The sequence below is a fragment of the Aotus nancymaae genome, unplaced genomic scaffold, assembly GCF_030222135.1.
Source record: "Aotus nancymaae isolate 86718 unplaced genomic scaffold, 86718_ANA_hifiasm-v0.15.2.pri h1tg000138l, whole genome shotgun sequence".
Lineage (NCBI taxonomy): Eukaryota > Metazoa > Chordata > Mammalia > Primates > Aotidae > Aotus > Aotus nancymaae.
This window is the reverse complement of record NW_026988553.1, coordinates 2,499,860-2,521,940: the sequence shown is the minus strand read 5'-3', so window position 1 is coordinate 2,521,940 and position 22,081 is coordinate 2,499,860. Positions and strand designations below refer to the sequence as shown.

The 22,081-nt window shown below is 56.1% G+C and overlaps 1 protein-coding gene across 2 annotated transcripts; it reads left to right on the top strand.

Annotated features, from left to right (window-relative positions):
• Positions 1–235: 235 nt before the first annotated feature.
• L1CAM (L1 cell adhesion molecule) lies at positions 236–14,456 on the top strand. Of its 2 annotated transcripts, XM_064371569.1 has the most exons (27): positions 292–428; positions 3,575–3,680; positions 3,875–4,077; positions 4,900–5,022; positions 5,119–5,289; positions 5,578–5,689; positions 5,826–6,010; positions 6,104–6,235; positions 6,375–6,518; positions 7,089–7,200; positions 7,291–7,457; positions 7,559–7,715; positions 7,896–8,020; positions 8,106–8,216; positions 8,454–8,651; positions 8,883–8,953; positions 9,115–9,337; positions 10,333–10,448; positions 10,641–10,842; positions 10,929–11,051; positions 11,147–11,320; positions 11,435–11,554; positions 11,662–11,802; positions 12,076–12,210; positions 12,487–12,559; positions 12,656–12,667; positions 13,151–14,456. In XM_064371569.1, exons 1-27 carry the CDS (start codon positions 353–355, stop codon positions 13,380–13,382), a joined length of 3,744 nt encoding a protein of 1,247 aa, XP_064227639.1. In that variant the 5' UTR covers positions 292–352; the 3' UTR covers positions 13,383–14,456. The 2 variants fall into 2 exon arrangements, with proteins under 2 accessions (XP_064227640.1, XP_064227639.1); XM_064371570.1 differs by lacking the exon at positions 12,656–12,667 and having other exon boundaries at positions 236–428.
• Positions 14,457–22,081: the final 7,625 nt, after the last annotated feature.

Genomic DNA, 22,081 nt, shown 5'->3' with positions numbered 1-22,081 from the left:
ATAAAAGGCAACCTACAGGACCAGCCATGGCTATCTCTTCCAGATTTCTCCCTCCAAGGTGGGGAGGGGTGCGGGTGCGGGTGCGGGTGGGGAGGGGAGGGCCGGGCCGGAGAAGCTGGCCGGCTGGGGGCGGGGCCGAGGGCGGGGCCAGGAGCCCGGGCTCACCCAGATGTTAGTCACTAACGTCCTTTCGTTCTCTCCTCTCTCTTCCCCCACCCTTAACCTTCCCTTATCCCCTCTCCCAGTGTTCCCACTCCCAGCTCCCCTCCCAAGCCGCCCACCATCCCCCTTCCCCTCCGGCCGGAGCCTGAACGGAGCCCGGCTGGCTGTGCTGCGCGGTGCCTCCGGGAAGATGGTCGTGGCGCTGCGGTACGTGTGGCCTCTCCTCTTCTGCAGCCCCTGCCTGCTTATCCAGATCCCCGAGGAATGTGAGTAGCTGAAGAAGCCTGGGCGCCTCCCTTCGCCGTTGTGTTGGGCCCCTCTTTATCTTCTGTCTCCTCACCTTCTCCCTGTTCTGGACTCTGACTCCTCTCCCTTGACTTTTCTGGGCATGGGGTGGGCAGGAGGTAGCCAGGACGTTGGGTACCCCGGAGAGAAGGGCAGGGTAGAAGATGCCAGGCGTGTCAGCACCACGGACAGGGACAGGCGCGACCGGCCGGGGCGATTTCAGCACTAGGGACAGCAAACCCGGCGTAGGGCCCGAGGTCTTGGGCCTCCTCCATGCTCTCTTTAGCCCGCCCTATCCCTGCCCACCCTACTCTGACTCCTCCGATTCCATCCCCCACCACAGGGGTGTGGCAGCAGGCGAACAGGGCCATCCCCAGCTTTCAGCTGGCTTGTGCAAAGGCCTGTGTTCAAGTCTTGTCCCTGTTTTTCTTTCCCCTTCTGGGCCCTTGGTCACCCTGTCTCTGTACTGAGACAGGAAAAGATGCCTTGAAAAACCCCAGTCCCAGCCCAGCAGCCTTCTGGACCCTTTTTCATGTGTAGTTATTTGGTGGGGATGGGCGCAGGGCTGCTGGAGCATGTGTCTATGGTTGTAACATTCGTGCAGGGCACAAGCAGGTGAGTGGACCATGGGGAGTGTGGCCGTAGGGTTGTGACTAAGCATGAGCATTCTGTATATGCTTGTGAGGTGGATACACTGTGTATTTGTGTGTGTGACTATGTGTTCTTGTAATTGACTGGGAATAGATATTCATGAATGAGATTTTGACTTCCTTACATGGGTGAGTGTGTGGGTCACTCTAACTGTTATTTACTGGCCAGATTTGTGGAGGTCGGGAGGCATTTGACCATGATGTTTGATTGCAGTGGGTCGTGTGCATGTGTGAGTGGGGCTGAATGTGAGTACACACTTGCATGTGGGGTGGTGTTACTGTGATGGGATTTTCTCCTGAATTCGAGCAAGAATTGTAAGCACACTGTTGTAAGTGGCTGTCAGACTGTGTGAGGAGCATGGCACAGGGTATCATGTGTGAGGGCATTTGTGGCTCCAGTCCCTTCCCAGCCTCACCTTAACAACTTTGTCTCTGGGCCTGGACAGGGAGGAGGCCAGTGTCATTGAGAGATTAGCTGGCAGATAGGGTTGGGGAAGACTGTGCTAGCAGTGGGACAGGGGCTGCGAGAGAGGGGCTGGGGAGGCACCTGGCATTGGGAGGCAGTGAGGGCTTGGGGGAGGTAAAGGAGCTGCCCCCTTAGACAGATACATGGAGGGCCATGTTGACTCCCCTGGCACAGATGCACATGGACACATGCACACAGGCGCATGAAGACAAGCCAGGTGCAGGGATGAAGGAGCAGAGACACTGAGAGGCCTCACGAGGGGAAATACACAGCATTGAGGCTTTTAGATACAGAAGACACAGGTAGTAGATACACAATATAACACTGTACACTGGAATACAAGCTCTGCGTTCTCTACAGAAAGATGGGAGTGGGGAGAGAGAACTAGGCCAAAGGCCACGGCAGCTCCAAGGCTGCCCCGGGCACTGACCAGCACTTGTTCTTGACCCTGATATGACACAGCGGGTGGTGGCAGGCAGCCAGCCCCTCCCTGTTGGAACCTGCCTTCCATCTCTCCCTCTGCAGCCACTCCAGCCCCCTTTGTCTCTTTTCCTGCTTCCTCCACCTAGTTGACTTTCTCCATCGTGTCATCCCTGTCACCGTCTCCCTCCCCAGCCCAGGGCCCGCTGCAGCTTCCCCAGGGAGTCCCTTCCTCCCTCCCTGGAACTTCACACTGAGGTCTTCTGCAGAGACAAAGCTCTCAGAGGCAGGCTGCTGCTCCCTCCCTCCATCTCTCTTCTCCCTTCCTCGAGGCTGCCCTGGCCGGTGCTCTGCAGAGTCCTGGGACTGGGGCAGCAGCTCTGGCCTCTGCCCCAGAGAGCTTGGTGGCTGTCTGGGAGGAAGGAGGGAGAAGAGGAGGGCTGGTGCCAACCCTGCAGGCTATGGAAACTCAGATGGAGCAGGGCCTTTGGGATAGTTTTCAGGGGGAGGGGGCAGCAGGGCTCTGAAGGCTGGGCCCTGGTAATTGAAAACACTCAGCTGTGCTAATTGGATTAGGAGGGAAGCGGGCTAGAGCAGGGGAGGGTGCCTTCCAAGGCATCCTGAACGGGTGGGGTCAGTTCTGCAGGCCCTGCCATGGGGCTGCAAGGACACTCCTTATTAAGGCAAACATTTCTCTATCCCCGTCTGCTAGAGCTGGAGGCACGGCCTGGCTGGCCCTGGGCTACATGCCCCATGTGCCAGTCCAGTGGAGCCCCTCTTCCTGGGCATCGCCCTGCCCTGGGAAGAGTTCCCCAGGCTCTGTCCCATCTCCCTGGGCTTGACCTGCCAGTGCTCCAGCCCAGCTCGTGTCCCCTTGTTGCCACTGCCAGGGCCTCCTCTCCTGCCTTTTCCTCTCCATGGCGGGGCGGGGGGTGCTGCAGAAGCTTACTGTGCCCCCTGCTAGCTACTCCCCTCCGGGGCTGCCTGTCAGTATTTCTCTCCATTCCCTCCCTTGCTGCCTACCTGGATTTCTCAGATGAAGGACACCATGGTAAGTTGGGGAGGGCTGAGAGTGTTTCCCAGAAGGCCAAGGAGAGGAGTAAGGGGCCCTTGGCTGAGCCCACACCCCTGCCCCCAAGTGCCAGGGCCCTGCTCGGCTCTCCCTGAGTGCCATGGACTTCTCTCACCTGTGCCGGGCTGGCTTTGTTCCGTTTCTGCCCCAGCCTGGGCCCTCTGTCACCCTCACTGTCCCTCTCTGCCATTCTTTCTGGTCCCTTCTCCCCTGTCAGGGGTTTGGCCTTGGCTCTTTCTTTCTGTCATACCTATTTTGTCTGTCTTTGGCATCTCTTTGTAACTTCCGTTGCTGGCCCCTCTGTCCCTGCCTCTCTTTACATTTTTTATGTAACCCTTTCTCTCTCTCCCTCTTTTCGTGTCCCACAAGCCTCTTTTGTTCTTCCCCTCCATTCCACCCCGGTGGCCATAGGGCCTCCAGGGGCTCTGGACCCTGCTTCTCTCATGGTGGGACAGGGGCTGAGGCCATGACGCCAGCCAGGCAGCACCGTCACCACCGCTCTCTCCACCCTGTCTCCAGTGATGGAGCCACCTGTCATCACAGAACAGTCTCCACGGCGCCTGGTTGTCTTCCCCACAGATGACATCAGCCTCAAGTGTGAGGCCAGTGGCAAGCCTGAAGTACAGTGAGTGATCTCAGCCCTCTACCCACCACCTAACTTCTAAGCCCAGAGCCCCAGACCTTCCCAATCACCCCAAGTCCTCGCCATCTCCCAGCCCATCTCCTGGGGGCTCTGGCTGATGTCCTCATCCCTCCAGCCTGTTCCAGCCCCCATTGCGTTCCAGGGCTTCAGTCCTCTGGGCCTCTTTCTGCCCACAGGTTCCGCTGGACAAGGGATGGTGTCCACTTCAAACCAAAGGATGAGCTGGGTGTCACTGTGTACCAGTCGCCCCACTCTGGCTCCTTCACAATCACGGGCAACAACAGCAACTTTGCCCAGAGGTTCCAGGGCATCTACCGCTGCTTTGCCAGCAATAAGCTGGGCACCGCCATGTCCCATGAGATCCGGCTCATGGCCGAGGGTGCGAGGCGCTGCAGGGACCAGGGAGGGCAGGTCCCGGCAGCTTGTGTGGGAGTGTGGGCTGGAAGCTGCCAGCCCTCCGCCCTGCCCCATATTCTCCCCTGGCCCATCTTTTTCTTCTGCAGTGTCCTCCTTGTTTGCTCCGTCTCTGTCTCTATTGCACTTCTGGTCAGCTCATGCCCCTACACTCCCTCAGGCTTTCTGGGCGCCTGCGGTGGGGAGCGGGGTGGTGGGGACGGTGACTGTTTCTGAGTCACTGCAGTCATCTCTGTCCACACCCGCACTCCTTAGGGGGCCCCTCTTCCCCAGCTTTTCCACATGGCTCTCCATCTCTCCCTCTCCCCAACTTGGTCTCTCTTGCTCCAGGACCCTGTCTTTATCTGTGCCGCCCTTTCCCTGGGGTTTTCCCTTCACATTCCATCCTGCCTGAGCTTTCTGCCTCCTGAGCACTCTCGTCTCCCCTTCCCACCCCTCCGGTTACCTTGGGAACCGTTGCCATGGTTTCCGTGTCAGGATGATGGAAGGGTCTGTGACTCCCGCATCCCTCCACAGCTCCCCTCCCCCATCACTGCACCTCAGCCTCAGCTTCCCCCCACCCGTCCCTTCCTGGCCGCCTGGCCTCCTGCTCACCCTGGCCTCTTTAGGTGCCAGTCTCCGCCGTGAGCCCAGAAGGTACCGAGAGTGTCTGCCTCCCTTTTTGTGAACTTTCTCCTGGCCTGATCCTCTTGCCCCCTCATCCATCCCCAGGGTAGCCCCCCCATTTCCCTTCTGCCCAGCACCATCTGGCCCAGGAGGAGAGTGTTAGCCCCTCTGTCCCTTCTAGGTGCCCCCAAGTGGCCAAAGGAGACAGTGAAGCCTGTGGAGGTGGAGGAAGGGGAGTCGGTGGTCCTGCCTTGCCACCCTCCCCCCAGTGCAGAGCCTCTCCGGATCTACTGGATGAACAGCAGTGGGTGCCGGCAAGGGGCTGCCTCGTGGGGCCGGGGTGTCAGTGAGAGTGTCTTCCTGGACAGGGTCATGACCTCGGCCTCCTTGCCCCCTGCAGAGATCTTGCACATCAAGCAGGACGAGCGGGTGACGATGGGCCAGAACGGCAACCTCTACTTTGCCAACGTGCTCACCTCCGACAACCACTCCGACTACATCTGCCACGCCCACTTCCCAGGCACCCGGACCATCATTCAGAAGGAACCCATTGACCTCCGGGTCAAGGCCAGTGAGTCTCAGAGGCTCTGCACCATCTCCCTGACTCCTCTCACCCTCAGGCACGGCCCTTCCCACCATAGGTCCATCTGACAACAGGCTTCCTCAAGAACAGCTTGGCTCCCACGTCTACCCTGCCCAGACAGCTTCCCAGGCATTGAGAGCAGAGACAGGACACTCTCCTTAATGGAGGAAGAAGCAGAGGCCCTCGGGGGCTGGCTGTAGTGTCGAGTCCCTCAGCCTTGCGATTCTGGGGTGGAGGGAAGAGTCGGCAGCCCGCTTACTCCCTTTTTCCTGGCAGCCAACAGCATGATTGACAGGAAGCCGCGCCTGCTCTTCCCCACCAACTCCAGCAGCCACCTGGTGGCCTTGCAGGGGCAGCCATTGGTCCTGGAGTGCATCGCCGAGGGCTTGTGAGTCTGGGCACCCAGGGCAGGGCAGGGTGGGGCAGCCCCGGCAGGGAGCGCAGACCTCCACAGGGCATAGGGGCTGGGGTGAGCGGCCTTGCCTTCTCTCCCTTCTGCTCTCTACCCTTGGCCTCCTGGGCAGTCCCACGCCGACCATCAAATGGCTGCGCCCCAGTGGCCCCATGCCAGCCGACCGTGTCACCTACCAGAACCACAACAAGACCCTGCAGCTGCTGAACGTGGGCGAGGAGGATGACGGCGAGTACCGCTGCCTGGCCGAGAACCCACTGGGCAGTGCACGGCATGACTACTATGTCACCGTGGAGGGTATGGACCTCCTGGGACACTGGGAGGGTCTGCTCGGGGGACAAGAGCCAGCTGCAGGCTTCAGGCTCAGGGCGGCTCTCCCCTTCTTCCCAGCTGCCCCATACTGGCTGCACAAGCCCCAGAGCCATCTGTATGGGCCAGGAGAGACTGCCCGCCTGGACTGCGAAGTCCAAGGCAGGCCCCAACCAGAGATCACCTGGAGAATCAACGGGATCCCCGTGGAGGGTGAGCAGGGCCTCAGGCAGGAGTGGGGAGTGCTGTGAGCCCTAAGCACTGTGGGGCAGCAGAAGAGGAGGGTGAGGAAGGGCCTCAACGCAGCTCAATGCCCGGCCGGGGCCCATGGGCCCACCTGCTGCATGCACAGAGCTGGCCAAGGACCAGAAGTACCGGATCCAGCGCGGCGCCCTGATCCTGAGCAACGTGCAGCCCAGTGACACAATGGTGACCCAGTGTGAGGCCGGCAACCGGCACGGGCTCCTGCTGGCCAATGCCTACATCTACGTTGTCCGTGAGTACCCTCCCTTCCTTACTTCCGCGCTCCCAGTCTGTCCCTGCAGCCCACTGGGCCAGGCCACCAGAGTGGCTCAGCTGCCAGCTGATGTGTCCCTGGCCTACCAGACTGGCACCAGCCTTTCTCCTTGCTGAGACCCTTCGTCCCATTCTCACTCAGCCTCATGAGAGCAGCGGGAGATGTAAGAGGGAAAGGTCTTGTCACCGTGACTAAACAGACGCTCACCCCAGACAGGATGTCACTCAGGCCAGCCCGGGTGGCTCCTCTCCTGGAGCCTCAGGGAAGACTGGGAACCAGGCCAGGAAGGCTTCTGGGAGAGGGGATTGTCAGTTGGGCCTGGAATAACTGGTAAAAGCTGGGTGGCTGCAACCTGAGGCGCATCTGAGACAGAGGGCAGTGTCTGAAGACAGAGAGAGACTCAGCCTGGTGGAGGCCTCAGCTGGGAGCAGGGAAGCAAGGCTTGCAGGGCTCTTGGGGGCCCAAGGAAGCCATGCAGAGGGTTCCTGGCTCCTAGCACAGCTGTGGCCCCAAGTCCTGCTCTGTCTCCCAAGACTGTTCCTCCCCCAGAGCTGCCGGCCAAGATCCTGACTGCAGACAATCAGACATACATGGCCGTCCGGGGCAGCACCGCCTACCTTCTGTGCAAGGCCTTTGGAGCGCCTGTGCCCAGTGTTCAGTGGTGAGTGTCCTGTCCCAGTAGCCAGGGAGCCAGGGAGGGCAGGGAGCCCAGGCCAGCCGGTCAGAGCCAGGCCCGCCCTGCTCACTCTAGGCTGGACGAGGATGGGACAACCGTGCTTCAGGACGAACGCTTCTTCCCCTATGCCAACGGGACCCTGGGCATTCGAGACCTCCAGGCCAATGACACTGGACGCTACTTCTGCCAGGCTGCCAATGACCAAAACAATGTGACTATTGTGGCTAACTTGCAGATTAAAGGTCAGGCGACCCTTGCCACGTGGGTGGCAGTGCCTCTGGGAGGGAGGGTCCAAGTCTCTGGAGGACATCAGAGTGACTTCCCCATGCACCCATTACCTCAGATGCAACTCAGATCACCCAGGGTCCCCGGAGCACCATTGAGAAGAAAGGTTCAAGGGTGACCTTCACGTGCCAAGCCTCCTTTGACCCCTCCTTGCAGCCCAGCATCACCTGGCGTGGGGACGGCCGAGACCTCCAGGAGCTTGGGGACAGTGACAAGTGAGGACAGTGATGGTGAAAGGGGGCAGAGTAGGAAAAGCTGGAAGTCCAGACCTCTCGGCCTCATCCCTGCTTTGAGGGGGAAGGCTCTGGCAGGAGCAGGGAAAGAAGGCAGGAGGGAGGGATGGGAAGGGGAGAAGAGCCCAGACACCAGGAAGGACAGACATGGGTCCTCCACAGGTACTTCATAGAGGACGGGCGCCTGGTCATCCACAGCCTGGACTACAGCGACCAGGGCAACTACAGCTGCGTGGCCAGCACTGAGCTGGATGTGGTGGAGAGCAGGGCACAGCTCTTGGTGGTGGGTAAGTTGCAGGGTGGCAGCCTCCACTCCAGAAGGCCGGGCTCACATTGCTGGGCCCTTTAAGCAGCCACCCTCCCCGCCCTCAGGGAGCCCCGGGTCGGTGCCGCAGCTGGCACTGTCTGATCTGCACCTGCTGAAGCAGAGCCAGGTGCGCCTGTCCTGGAGTCCTGCAGAAGACCACAACGCCCCCATTGAGAGTAAGAGGTGCCATCCCCCACCATCACCTCTGCCAGCCCTGTTCCGTCCTGGGGCCTTCCCTTCTCCTGGGGCCTTCCTGGGGGGACATGGTTTGGGGGGACTCACGTTTCCTCATGGGAATCTGGAGATGCCAGTTGACCTGGGTACTCAGGGACCCAGACTCTACCCAACCCCTCCACAGCCCTTCCCCACAAGCCATACGCTAATTACTCCACTGCTGGTTTACTTCTTGGCAGAGTATGACATTGAATTTGAGGACAAGGAAATGGCACCTGAGAAATGGTACAGTCTGGGCAAGGTGCCAGGGAACCAGACCTCTACCACCCTCAAGCTGTCGCCCTATGTCCACTACACCTTTAGGGTTACTGCCATCAATAAATATGGCCCCGGGGAGCCCAGCCCGGTCTCTGAGACTGTGGTCACACCTGAGGCAGGTGAGTCGGGGTGGCACCCACTCCCATGCCAACTGAAAGGGGCTCTGGGCTGTTAAGGGAGGGCTTAGAGAGGCGCCGTGCCCAAGCTCCTCTGCTTCCAAATTCCCAGGGGAAGTGAGAGGGGGCTGGACTCCCTTGGTGCCAGAATGAGCCATTTGTTCCTTGCTCTTTAGCCCTTGTGGCCCTCCACAAGAGGCTGCAGCATTAATGTGTTAACACATTCTTTCCCAGCCCCGGAGAAGAACCCTGTGAACGTGAAGGGGGAAGGCAATGAGACCACCAATATGGTGATCACGTGGAAGGTGAGGGTCCTTGGGCTGAGATGCCCGTGGGGCATAGGGCCACCCCCTTGGCTGTGCTAAGGAAGGGGCTGAGTCTGGGGATGCCAGTCTGCTCTGGGGGGCAGGCCGAAGAATGCTAGTGCTCTTGGCCAACCGACTCCTCCTCTGCTGGTCTCCTGCAGCCACTCCGGTGGATGGACTGGAACGCCCCCCAGGTTCAGTACCGTGTGCAGTGGCGCCGTCAGGGGACACAAGGACCCTGGCAGGAGCAGATTGTCAGCGACCCCTTCCTGGTGGTGTCAAACACGTCCACCTTCGTGCCCTATGAGATCAAAGTCCAGGCTGTCAACAGACAGGGCAAGGGCCCAGAGCCCCAGGTCACCATCGGCTACTCCGGAGAGGACTGTGAGTGTCCGGCAGGGTCTCTGCCCAGGCTGGAGCTCGCCTGCTTCCACCCCAGCCCGTGTCCACACCTCTCAGCGCTGGGGTGTGCCTTTCCTCAGGATGACTTTATGAAATTCCCCACACTTCGCATTGATACAACACATTTCTCTAATTAGAGGTTTTAATGGCCCGGCGTGGTGGCTCACGCCTATAATCCCAGCACTTTGGGAGGCCGAGGCGGGTGGATCAATTGTTTGCTTGTTTTGAGGCAGAGTTTCGCTTTTGTCACCCAGGCTGGAGTGCAATGGCGTGGTCTTGGTCAGCTCACTGCAACCTCTGCCTCAGCCTTTCTCCTGCCTCACCTTCCAAGTAGCTGGGATTACAAGCATGCGCCACCATGCCAGGCTGATTTTGTATTTTTAGCAGAGACTGAGTTTTACCATGTTGGTCAGGCTGGTCTCAAACGCCTGACCTCAAATGATCTGCCCAAGGCCGGTTGCCAGGGCTCATGCCTGTCATCTCAGCACTTTGGGAGGCCGAGACGGGCAGATCACCTGAGGTCGGGAGTTCGAGACTAGCCTGACCAACATGGAGAAACCCCGTCTCTACTAAAAATAAAACATTAGCCGGGCATGGGTGGGGCATATGCCTGTAATCCCAGCTACTCAGGAGGCTAAGGCAGGAGAATCCCTTGAACCCGGGAGGTGCAGGTTGCAGTGAGCTGACATCACGTCATTACAGTCCAGCCTGGGCAACAAGAGCAAAACTCTGCCTCAAAACAAGCAAACAAATGATCTGCCCACCTAGGCCTCCCGAAGTGCTGGAGTTACAGATGTCAGCCACTGCGCCGGCCATGCTTTCTCCTTTGTATAAGTTCCGATTTTCCCCTTTGTGACTGATAAGCTGCCTGGGGAGCACTCTTGAGAGTCCATCTTCCCTCTGTGGGGGGGCTTGGGGCTGGCATCAGGGCTGGGGCGAGAGCCTGTGGCTCTCTCCAAGTCACTGGCGGTTTCCAGACCCCCAGGCAGTCCCTGAGCTGGAAGGCATTGAGATCCTCAACTCAAGCGCCGTACTGGTGAAGTGGCGGCCAGTGGACCTAGCCCAGGTCAAGGGCCACCTCCGAGGATACAATGTAAGAGTCCAAGGCCAGGAGGGTGGTCACTGAGGTGAAGTGACAAGACGGTGGGGGGACTTTGCCACCTGTCAGCCGCTGTCCTGGAAGTCTCGGGTTGAGAGGAAGCGCCCATCACGGGTGGTGGGAGTGTGCGCTGGGGGACCTGCTGGGCACCTTCTGCCCTGCGAGGCCTCCTATCCACCTGTGCAGGTAACGTACTGGAGGGAGGGCAGTCAGAGAAAGCACAGCAGGAGGCACGCCCACAGAGACCACGTGGTGGTGCCCGCCAACACCACCAGCGTCATCCTCAGTGGCTTGCGACCCTATAGCTCCTACCACCTGGAGGTGCAGGCCTTTAATGGGCGGGGATTGGGGCCCGCCAGTGAGTTCACCTTCAGCACCCCAGAGGGAGGTGAGTTCTGTCCCCACGCCTCATCCCCGCCCTCCTCCCCAGACCTGGGCGAGGACCCACCTGCCGCTCGGTTCTGTGCCCTGCAGTGCCCGGCCACCCCGAGGCGCTGCACGTGGAGTGCCAGTCGAACACCAGTCTACGGCTGTACTGGCAGCCCCCGCTCAGCCACAACGGCGTGCTCACCGGCTACGTGCTCTCCTACCGCCCCCGTGCGTGCCGGCCCGCCCCGCAGGGAAGGGAGGGGGAGGGGCCACGGGGAGGGGACAGAGCTGCAGCCACAGCCAACCCCTGCCTGTCCCCACAGTGGATGAGGGGGGCAAGGGGCAGCTGTCCTTCAACCTTCGGGACCCCGAACTTCGGACACACAACCTGACCGATCTCAGTCCCCACCTGCGGTACCGCTTCCAGCTTCAGGCCACCACCAGAGAGGGCCCTGGTGAAGCCATTGTACGGGAAGGAGGCACTATGGCCTTGTCTGGTAAGCTGGGGGAGTGACCTGCTGACAGGGCGGCCCTGGCCAGCAGGGTCCAAGAGGGAGGGCCTTAGACTGCCTGGCAACTGCCACAGTCTCCTTGTGCCGCTGCGTCCCCAGGGATCTCGGATTTTGGCAACATCTCAGCCACAGCGGGTGAAAACTACAGCGTCGTCTCCTGGGTCCCCAGGGAGGGCCAGTGCAACTTCAGGTTCCACATCTTGTTCAAAGCCTTGGGAGGTGAGCGTGAAAGGGGGCCCTGGGGAGTGATGGGGAAGGGGGCTCTGGGCCAGAGGGGCTGCCTGGAACACCGACTCACCCCCGCTGCCGCCCTCTCACCCTCGCAGAAGAGAAGGGCGGGGCTTACGTCAGCTACAACCAGAGCTCCTACACGCAGGGGGACCTGCAGCCTGACACTGACTATGAGATCCACTTGTTTAAGGAAAGGATGTTCCAGCACAGGATGGCTGTGAAGACCAATGGCACAGGTGAGGCGCTGGAGACCCGCCCAATTCATGTCCCTGTGTCCCCTGAATGGTCACTACTGCCCAGGCCCCTCCACAGCTCCTGTCTGCTTCTCCTCCCAGAATCTGGGTGTCCCCGAATTAGCCCCTTTTCATACCCTTTCCACAGCTGCCCTCTTCCCTATCTCCCTGACCCTGTCACTCTTCAGCACCCCAGAGGGCCCCGACTTTAGGAGCATACTTCTGGGCCCCCGGTCGGGTTCGGGCTTGGGCGGCAGGCCGGTGTCTCACCCTCAGGCCGCGTGAGGCTCCCTCCTGCGGGCTTCGCCACTGAGGGCTGGTTCATTGGCTTTGTGAGCGCCATCATCCTCCTGCTCCTCCTTCTGCTCATCCTCTGCTTCATCAAGCGCAGCAAGGGCGGCAAATACTCAGGTAGCCCCTGAGCCCCACTTGAGGGGTGGAGCCCCTGAGAAGCTCTCGGCAGGATGGCAGAGGCATGGTGGGGGCGGGCTGGGGAATCATCCTTCCAGGCCACGGCTGGGGAGACAGGGAAGTGGTGGCGGGTCACAGAGGACGAGTGCTTTGTATTTCGGAGCCTGTTGTCTCTGGGTGCTGAGACAGATTGCTGGGGGTGCAGGGCACAGAGGGGCCTGGAGCCCTAGGTCAGGCTGGGGCAGGAGAGGAAGCTGTTCCTCTCTGTGTCTCCAGTGAAGGATAAAGAGGACACCCAGGTGGACTCTGAGGCCCGACCCATGAAAGACGAGACTTTCGGCGAGTACAGGTGAGCCTGAGGCAGGGGCTGGGGCTGGGGCTGGGCTCCACCCTGGTCTTCACCTCTCACCCCCCTCTCTCTCTCTGTGCTGCCGGGTGACTTCAGGTCCCTGGAGAGGTAAGGCAGGGATGGTGGGGAGGGCCCGACAGCAGGGACCTCCTGTAGACAGTGCGTCCCTGGCATGCCATTGTCCCCTGGCTGCGGGGTCTCTGACAGGACTCTCACTTCCAAGCCCCCGGGCCTCAAAGCTCCTCATTTCAGGGAGAGACCAACACGCCCCAGCCCCTCCTCTCCACACCGATACCTTCACTGCTCCCCTCTCCCCTAGGGAGGCCCCAGACAGGCTCCCGTACAGGAAGCAGGCCCCGTAACCCACCGGCTGAGTGCACACTTGCTCCCTTAGTCCCCAGGATCTGGGGAATGCCCAAACATGACAGCCCCAGACCTGCCTGCCAGGGTGGCCAGAGCTGCTCATCCTGAGCGCATTCTAAGCAACTGGAAGTCAGGCGGGCATCTGCCTTACCCCCAGCCGGGCTCCTGCCAGGGCTGCTGCAGGGGCTCGGCAGTGGTCTCACTCGCACTTGCCCTGTGCCTCCGCAGTGACAATGAGGAGAAGGCCTTTGGCAGCAGCCAGCCCTCGCTCAACGGAGACATCAAGCCCCTGGGCAGTGATGACAGCCTGGCAGATTATGGGGGCAGTGTGGATGTTCAGTTCAATGAAGATGGCTCCTTCATTGGCCAGTACAGTGGCAAGAAGGAGAAGGAGGCTACAGGGGGCAATGACAGCTCAGGGGCTACCTCCCCCATCAACCCTGCCGTGGCCCTGGAATAGTGGGATCAAGGCCCCTCTCTCTCCAGCAGGCCCATGGGAGGCTGGAGTTGGGGCAGAGGACAACTTGCTGCCTCTGATCCCCTTCTTACCACCCGGTCCCCATTTTATTGCCAAAACCCAGCTGCACCCCTTCCTAGGCACACACTGCTTTGCCCCAGCCTTTGGGTGCTGCCTCGCCAGCTCATTTGGGCAGACAGGCTGTGGTTTGCGGGAGAAGTAGGGGTGGCCCGGAAGGGTCTCCAAGATGCTGACTTTCTTGCACTCTGACTGGGGTCAGACGTGGTGGGGTCTCCTCAGGACCAGGCTTGGCACGTTCCCCTCCCCCAGCCACTCCCTGGCCAGCCTGGCTGGGACTGGGGACAGAACTCGGTGTCCCCACCATCTGCTGTCTTTTCTTTGCCATCTCGCTCCAACCGGGATGGGAGCCGGGCAAGCTGGCTGCAGGGGCAGGGGAAGCCATCTGGAGGGCCCAGAGAGTACCCCCCAGCATCGCAGCCTGGCAGCACCGCCTCTTCCCACCGCCCAGCCCGCCCCATGGCCAGCTTTCAGGAGCTCCATACACACGCTGCCTTCGGTACCAACCAGACAACATCCAAGTGGCCTCCTCCACTACCTGGCTGCGGGGCGGGCACACCTCCCACTGCCCACCGGCCGGCCTCTTCCAGCCGCCCCCACTCCCCAGGACCCCTTAGTAACCCCGCCCCCATCGTCTGAACTGTTCTCTTCCTCAGCCTCCTCCTGCCCCTACCTTGGGAATGTAAATACACCGTGACTTTGAAAGTTTGTACCCCTGTTCTTCCCTTTATGCCGCTAGTGTGTAGGCAGATGTCTGAGTCTGTAGGTGGTTTCTAGGTTTTATAGCAATTAGCTTTGATGAACCCATCCCAGGAAAAATAAAAACAGACAAAAAAAAGGAAAGATTGGTTCTCCCAGCAGTGCTGTGCCTCCCCCCCAGCAGCCACGGCCTCCCTGTGCTTGGTTTACTGATAAGCCCTCTACAAAATCAGAAGTATATATATATATGTACATAATATCAGAATTATAACAGGCAAATAAACCTTCACATCAAGAGTACGTTTTGTCATTTCAGTGAGCACTTACTTTGTGGGAGGTGCTGTGCAGTCCTGATGCCTTCTTGCCCCTTCCTAGAGCCTGGTCCTTCCACCCTCCGTGCTGTCACATGGTTGCTGGGACTCAGGGTCCTCGCCTCTGCTGGCCTCCTGAGACCAAGCTTAGCTCTCACCATGGCTGGGGCCTTCACTACTCAAACATGGGAGCAGTGTGGCAGGAGCTTCTTTCCCCGTCTCTAGGGACACAGCTCCCTGGCTCAGTGAAAGAGGCATAATATGACCTGGTGGCATCATCTTCTCTGGGGTACCCAACCCTGTAAACCAGTACAAAGCACCTTAATTCATTTATTTTTTGAGACAGGGTCTCACTCTATCTCCCAGGCTGGAGCTGAGTGGTGCGATCTCAGGTCACTGCAACCTCCACTTCACAGGCTCAAGACACCCTCCTGCTTCAGCCTCCAAAGTAGCTAGGACCACAGGTGCATGCCATCACGCCTGGCTAATCTTTACATTTTCGTGGTAGAGATGAGGTCTCCCTATGTGGCCCCGGCTGCTTTCGCAGTCCTGGGCTCAAGCAATTCTCCTACCTTGGATAGTGCTGGGATTATAGGTGTGAGTCACCACGCCCAGCCCTGTGCTGGCCCCTTTCTGCCTCCTTACAGCTGCAAGGCAAACGCGATTTGCGAATCTAAAGTGCCTTGGGAATTCTGCAGTTTCCTCCCTGATTCTCCAAGGCCTCACACTGCTCCCGCAGCCCCCAGGCCCTGCACTCTCCAGGCGAGAACAGAGCAAGTCCAGAGCATCTGACGAGAATTTCTTTCTTTGAGTTTCCATCATCAAGTCTGTCTCCTCCCCATCCCTAGCCCCCTCAGGTGCACCCCTTTCCCCACATGCACTGGTCTCTGCCACCCCCGAGACACCCTGTCTCCTCCTGTTTTTTGCATCTGTAATTTTTCTCTCTCCCTGTGGGGTCAGGCCCAGTAGCTTCTATCACCGGAAGTGCCTGCTCCTGCCTGCGCTTGCCCCTCGGCTCCTGCCCCATTTCACTGCTCCTGTTTACAGCAAAACCCCTCAAGAGTCCTCTACACTCACTGTCCCCACTTGATCCCCACCTGTAACGGTGTCCGCTTATTGCCCTCCAATATCTGTTTTTCTGTTCTTCCATAACACTAGATTTGTGGCTTGGGGACGTGGCAGCTCAGCTGAAGACCTATTTCCCAGCCTCTGTGCACCTGGGTAGGGCGGTGGGGCATGAGTGTGTCTGTGCTTGCGGGGCTGTGCCCTTATAGAAGCAGGGCACACCTGTGCTGGCCCGTTTTTTTTTTTTTTTGAGATGGGGTCTCGCTCTGTCACCCAGGCTGGAGTGCAGTAGCACAATCTCTGCTCACTGCAACTTCTACCTCCCGGGTTCAAGTGATTGTTTTGCCTCAGCCTCCCGAGTAGCTGGGATCACAGGCGCCCACCACCATGCCCAGCTTATTTTTGTATTGTTGGTAGCGACGGAGTTTTGCCATGTTGTCAAAGCTGGTCTCGGACTCCTGACCTCAGGTAATCTGCTTGCCTCGGTCTTGCAAAGTGCTGGGATTACAGATGTGAGCCACTGCGCCTGGCCATGTGCTGGCCCCTTTCTGCCTCCTTACAGCTGCAAGGCAAATGTGACTTGTGATCGTGGGGAAAGCCACGTTAGCGCAGCAAAGGGAAGTCGCACATTGAGATGGCCTGAGAACCTGGAGCTGCCACGTCGGCCCTGGGATGCTTCCCTGAGGTTTTAAAAATTTAAGGCCTTTTGTTTCTTAGAGCAATTTTAGGTTTGCAGAAAAATTGAGTTGAAAGGAGAGACTACTTCCTTTAGAGCCCCACCCCCCATGGTGGTCCACGAGTGAGACGCTCGCATGAACTAAAGCCCACAGCTGACGTTGGGGTTCACTCTGGCGTTGTGCATTTAACTCCACTGCCCTAAAAATCCACAAAACATGTCCTTATTGAGGGTTGTCGTGCAGAAAATCAAGTGCACACCCGGTTTTTTTTTTTTTTAACCTGTCTATCCACACATGCAACCATGACTCAGACCAAACCAAAGAACATTGGCACCGCCACAGAGAGCCCCTTCGTGGCTCCAGGCAGCAAATCTCTGGCTGCAGAGCTAAGCCCTGTCCTGCCGTCAATGGCTGTGGATGGTCTCACCTGCTCCTGACTGGGATAAAAATGGAACCACATGCCCTGGAGTCCTTTCTCGCATCACTTCTATGAGACTCCTCGAGCCTACTGTCTGCGTCCCTTCTTCCCTCTGTGATGCCGACGAGTCATGACTCATGTACTGCAATTCACTTACCCATCCCCCATTGATGGACGTGTGGGTTGTTTCCAGCTGTAGCCATCATGGATAAAGTGGACATATGCAGCCCTTTCTCTGAGATCCATGCGTGTGTGTGTGAAACCCTCTTTGCTGTCCTGTGCTTGGTGATGTTTCTGCTTTGCCAGTGCCTCCCTTGTAGCCTCTATCAGCCGGGGCTGTTTGAAGGGGACTGCAAGGCTGGAAGAGGAAGAAGGGATCTGCTCCGTCCTGTGCGCACCATCTAGCGAGGCCTCTTGACCCTTGCAGCAAGCAGGTCATTTCCGTGACACTGCCTGAAACCAATTTTCAGATCTCTCAACACTTGCAAAACCAGCTTCATTGCATCCCATATCTGAGACACCACCACCAGATACTCAGTGCCCTTTGCTCAAAAATCTGAGCACTAGGCCGTCCCCTGAGCTCAGAGACCCCAGCAGCAGCCAGAACCCTGCTCTTCAGAAGTCTGAATCCCAGCCCTCACCCCACAACTTCAGCTCTGCGGGCCTCTCTCTAACCTTTCTTTCCTTCTTTCTTTCTTTCTTTCCATCTTTTCTTTTCTTTCTTTCTTTCTCTTTGCTTCCTTCTTTTCTTTCTCTCTCACTCCTTCCTTTCTCTCTCCCTCCGTTTCTCATTTCTTTCCCCTCCCTCCCTCTCTCTCTTGCTTTCTTCTTTCAGAATCTGCCTCTGTTGCCCACACAGGACTGCAGTGGGATAGCCATGGCTCATTGCAACCTCAAACTTCCAGGCTCTCACAGCCTTGATCTGGGGCTTCTTCCCTGCAGAACTGTGAGAGAATCCATATCTGCTGTTGAAGCCACTTGGTTTGTGGTACTTTGGTTTGGCAGCTCCAGGAAACTAATACAGCCCCTAAGGTTGGGGAACAAAGGGGGTTAGAACTCTTTAAACAGAGGAGACTGAGCCAGGTGCGACGGCTCACGCCTGTAACTCCAGCACTTTAGGAGGCGGAAGTGTGAGGATCACGAGGTCAAGAGTTCTAGACCAGCCTGACCAACATGGTGAAACCCCTGTCTGTACTAAAAATACAAAAATTAGCTGCGCGTGGTGGCACGTGCCTGTAATCTCTGCTTCTCAGGAGGCTGAGGCAGGAGGATTGCAGTAAGCCCGGGAGGCAGAGGTTGCAGTGAGCCCAGATCACACCACTGTCGCCTGGGCAACAGAGCAAGACTTTGTCTAAAAAAAAACAACAACCCAGAAACCCAAAATACAAAAATCAAAAAACAAAAAACAGAGGAGGCTGGGTGCGGGGACTCACACCTGTAGTCCTGCAGTTTGGGAGGCTGAGCTGGGAGGATCACTTGAGACCAGGAGTTTGACAGATCCCGTCTACAAAAAATGCAAAAAGCAGCCCGACGTGGTAAGTATGTGCCTGTAGTGCCAGCGACGTCTGGAGGCTGAGGCAGGAGGATCACTTGTGATGTCAACTGCGTGCACCAGGGGAGGAGCTGTCATCCTTTCCACTTCTTGACCGGATCCCGGTTGATAGCAAAATTGGCAGCTGGAGTGGTGTCAGGAATTATACTCTGAAAGATGGGGTCTGGGGATTGGTTTGTTTGCATCCTTGAGCTTGAAAGCAGTGGTAAGTTTCAGGGTCTCACTCCTGACATTTGACGTGAGACACATGGCGAGGCTGGGAATGCAGGTGATGTCACGATTCTGTAACCCAAGTAATTAAAGTTTGTATTTAATTTAACACTGTTAGCCCCGCAGGTACAAGGAGTAAGATAATTTTTAGGGCTGACCTGGTAGTCCCCTGGTGCCTGGCAAGAGGTGACCCATTTTCCTCTCAGGACCCACCACAACACTCCCTGTCCCATAATGAGGGTATGAACTTAGACACCAAAACAATAACATGATTTTTGTTAAAAAAAATATTGGCAAAAACCTGGATGAATATATGTGTGGGAGTGATTTCTAAGTATGTTCTACTAAAGGGGATGGGGATAACATGGGATTGGGCACAATTTCTTGAGCTGGAGGCATGTACCAGAGAGCCTATATTTAATGTTTGTCCACACAGCTAAAAGTGACTCCAACAGCCTTTGTGGCCTAAATTCAATGATATTGAGATGCTAGAACAACCCTTGCCTAACAGACAGAAAGGAACCCAAAGTCATTATTCTGAGGGAAATTGCAGAGATGAGTGTCTTGAACTTGAAGGTTGCAGTTGTGATGTGTTTCATTTGCTATTTGTCCATTTGGCATTTTGCAGAAGGTGGATGGCACTTCAAGAATGACCATGGGTGAACTGATTGTAGCTGCTGCTTCAGATGCAGTCACTTGACCGAAGCAAAGCATCATTGCCCCTGAGTCTAGTTCGCTACTGCTCTGTCAAATGCTGTTACTGCATAGCAATTTGTATTGCTCAGGATTGAAAAGCTCACGTATTCGTACTTCAAAGGCCACATTTCGTTTAACCTGGCAGAGCCAACGTCCATCTTCACAGTCTTGCCATCTGTCCTCCTCTCTGACAGAAATAGTACTTACAGACTTTGATTCTCTCTCTCTCCCTCTCTTTCTTATTTGGGACAGTGTAGCTCTGTCGCCCAGGCTGGAGTGCAGTGGCACAATCTCGGCTCACTACAAGCTCTGCCTCTTGGGCTCAAGCGATTCTCCTGCCTCAGCCTCCTGAGTAGCTGGGACTACAAGCATGCACCACCACGCTGAATAATATTTTATCTGTAATATTTTGTAGAGACAGGGTCTTATTATGTTGCTCAGGTTGGTCTCAAACTCCTGGACTCAAGCCATCTTCCTGCCTTAGCCTCCCAAAGTGCTGAGATTACACGTGTGAGCCACTGCACCCAGCCACTGGGAGTTGTTTTGATGGTTAACTTTATTTAAAGGGGAAATTAATATCATCAATACCATGACTGTCATTTGGAGATGATTACAAAGACTGTTGGGACTTTATGTCTCCCCTCTTGGGGACAGGGAGGAGCATATTTGTATAAAGGATACTGGCATCTTGTTAAGCAGAAACGAAGTCGTCATTACTGCTGATGGAAGTTCAGATGTATGTAAGAAGGCTTTGAATTGATGTTGCGAAGGCAAAGGGGTGGGGGTGGGGAAGGTGCTATACTCTGCTTTGTGAGCCTGGTGCTGCAACTCTAAACTCACATTCCTTCTTTGTCTTCTGGCTGGCTGTCTCCACCAACTGGAACACTAGAGGGAGACTGGAAGGCTGGGAAGGAGAGAAGGGTCTTGCTCCTTCCTGTTTGCTTTCTATTCCTGTTGCTGTAGCGCCAGTCTCCGCCCTCAGCCTAGTGGCAGCCGTTGTTTCAGGCTACAGTTCATTTCATCCTTCTCAGAACCCACCAGATGACACCCCTTCCTCAGAGGTTGGAGGCCCAGCTCTACGTTCCCCACCGTGTTGGCAGCATCAACAGCAGCCGTTCCGCACCCAAGATATGCAAGCTCATTGATTATCAGAGGAATGGAATTCAAAACAACAGTATTGCTTCATACCCATTAGATTGGCAAACACGTGCACACCTAGAAATGCAGGCGACAGCAAATGCTGACAGGGATGTGGGGCTAGAGAGCGTTCATGTACTGCTGTTGGAGATACAGACCAACACCGCCGTTCTGGAGAACAATGTGTCAGTATCTCATCAAATAACACATACACTAGGTCGGGTAATTCTGGCGATTCTCTGTAATTCTGCTTTGGGTATACACCACAAAAATTCTCGGCTGGGCGTGGTGGCTCACGACTGTAATCCTGGCACTTTGGGAAGCTGAGGTGGGAGAATTCCTTGAACTCAGGAGTTTGAGAACAGCCTGAGCAACATGGTAAGATTCCATCTCTACAAAAAAACACAAAAATTAGTCAGGTGTGGTAGCTCATACCTGTGGTCCCAGCTACGTGGGAGGCTTAGGCAGGAGGATCGATTGAGTCCAGGAGGTTGAGGCTACAGTGAGCCATGTTCATGTTACTGCACTCCAACCTGGGTGACAGAACAAGACTTTGTCCAAAAAAAAAAAAAAAAAAAAAGGGAAAAAGAAATTCTTACACAAGATGTAAGGTGGCCTCATGACAAAGGCCATTGCAGCATTATTTGCAGTGACCGAGGAAGCAGATAAAACATTAGGGAGCACTATGTAGACCCAACAATATAAATAGAGCCTAAAACATAGTGCTGAATGACTTCTGTGTCTGGCAATGACAACTAAACAGACTCAACAAAACAGGGAAAATATCTGCTTGAAAATAATAGGCGGTGAAGCATATGGGACCAAGATATGGGAGAAAGGAAATGAGCTGAGAGATGAGCTCAGCATTTAAGGCTGCTTATCCCCTATGGCCACCTGCTAATTCCAGCAGAGACAGCGGAGAGCCCAAGAAGCTGAGCAGAAATGTTAGCAGACTTATGAGGTAAGGAGTCAAAAATCAGAGTTCAGGGCTCGCCAAGGAGGAGGGCCTTAGTAAGCCCCTCATGCTTTGTGTTGGAAACCCAAAGGTCTAGGAATAAGTGTAAACTGGAAATAGAATAGCCCTCTAAGGACTGTATCCCTGTCTCCAAAGGGACTGTAGTCAAGATTTGAGCTCTTGCAAATGTAAATCTTTTCTGGAGGCAGATAACATTGTCCTTGGCCTCAAATGATTTATAGTATTCTACTCACAATGTCCAGCACTCAATAAAAAATAACCAGGACAAGGCCCGGCTTGGTGGCTCATGCCTGTAATCCCAGCACTCGGGAGGCCAAGGCAGGTAGATTGCTCAAGCCCAGGAGTTCGAGGTTACAGTGAGCTATGATTGCACCATTGGACTCCAGCCTAGGTGACAGTGTTCGACCCTGTCTTAAAAGCAAGCAAATTAACAGCTCGTAAGGAGAAAAGAAAATGTAATAAAAATAAAATTAGAAAAGCAATATAATAAAAATAGAGCCACAAGGACTCCAAATCATGGCATTATCAGATACGTAATTTAAAATAAATATATTTAATAACTCAAGAAAATGAAAGACAGAATTGAGAAATTCAGCAGATAATTTGAAACTACAAAAATAATCTAATGAAAAATTTAGAAACATAAAATATACAAATTAAAATTAGAAGTGCAATGGGTGGGGGCTGGGCACGGTGGCTCATGCCTGTAATCCCAGCACTTTGGGAGGCCAAGGTGGGCGGATCATGAGGTCAGGAGATCGAGACCATCCTGGCCATGGTGAAATCTCATCTCTACTAAAAAATACAAAAAATTAGCTGGGTGTGGTGGCGTGCACCTGTAGTCCCAGCTACTCAGGAGGCTGAGGTAGGGGAATCACTTGAA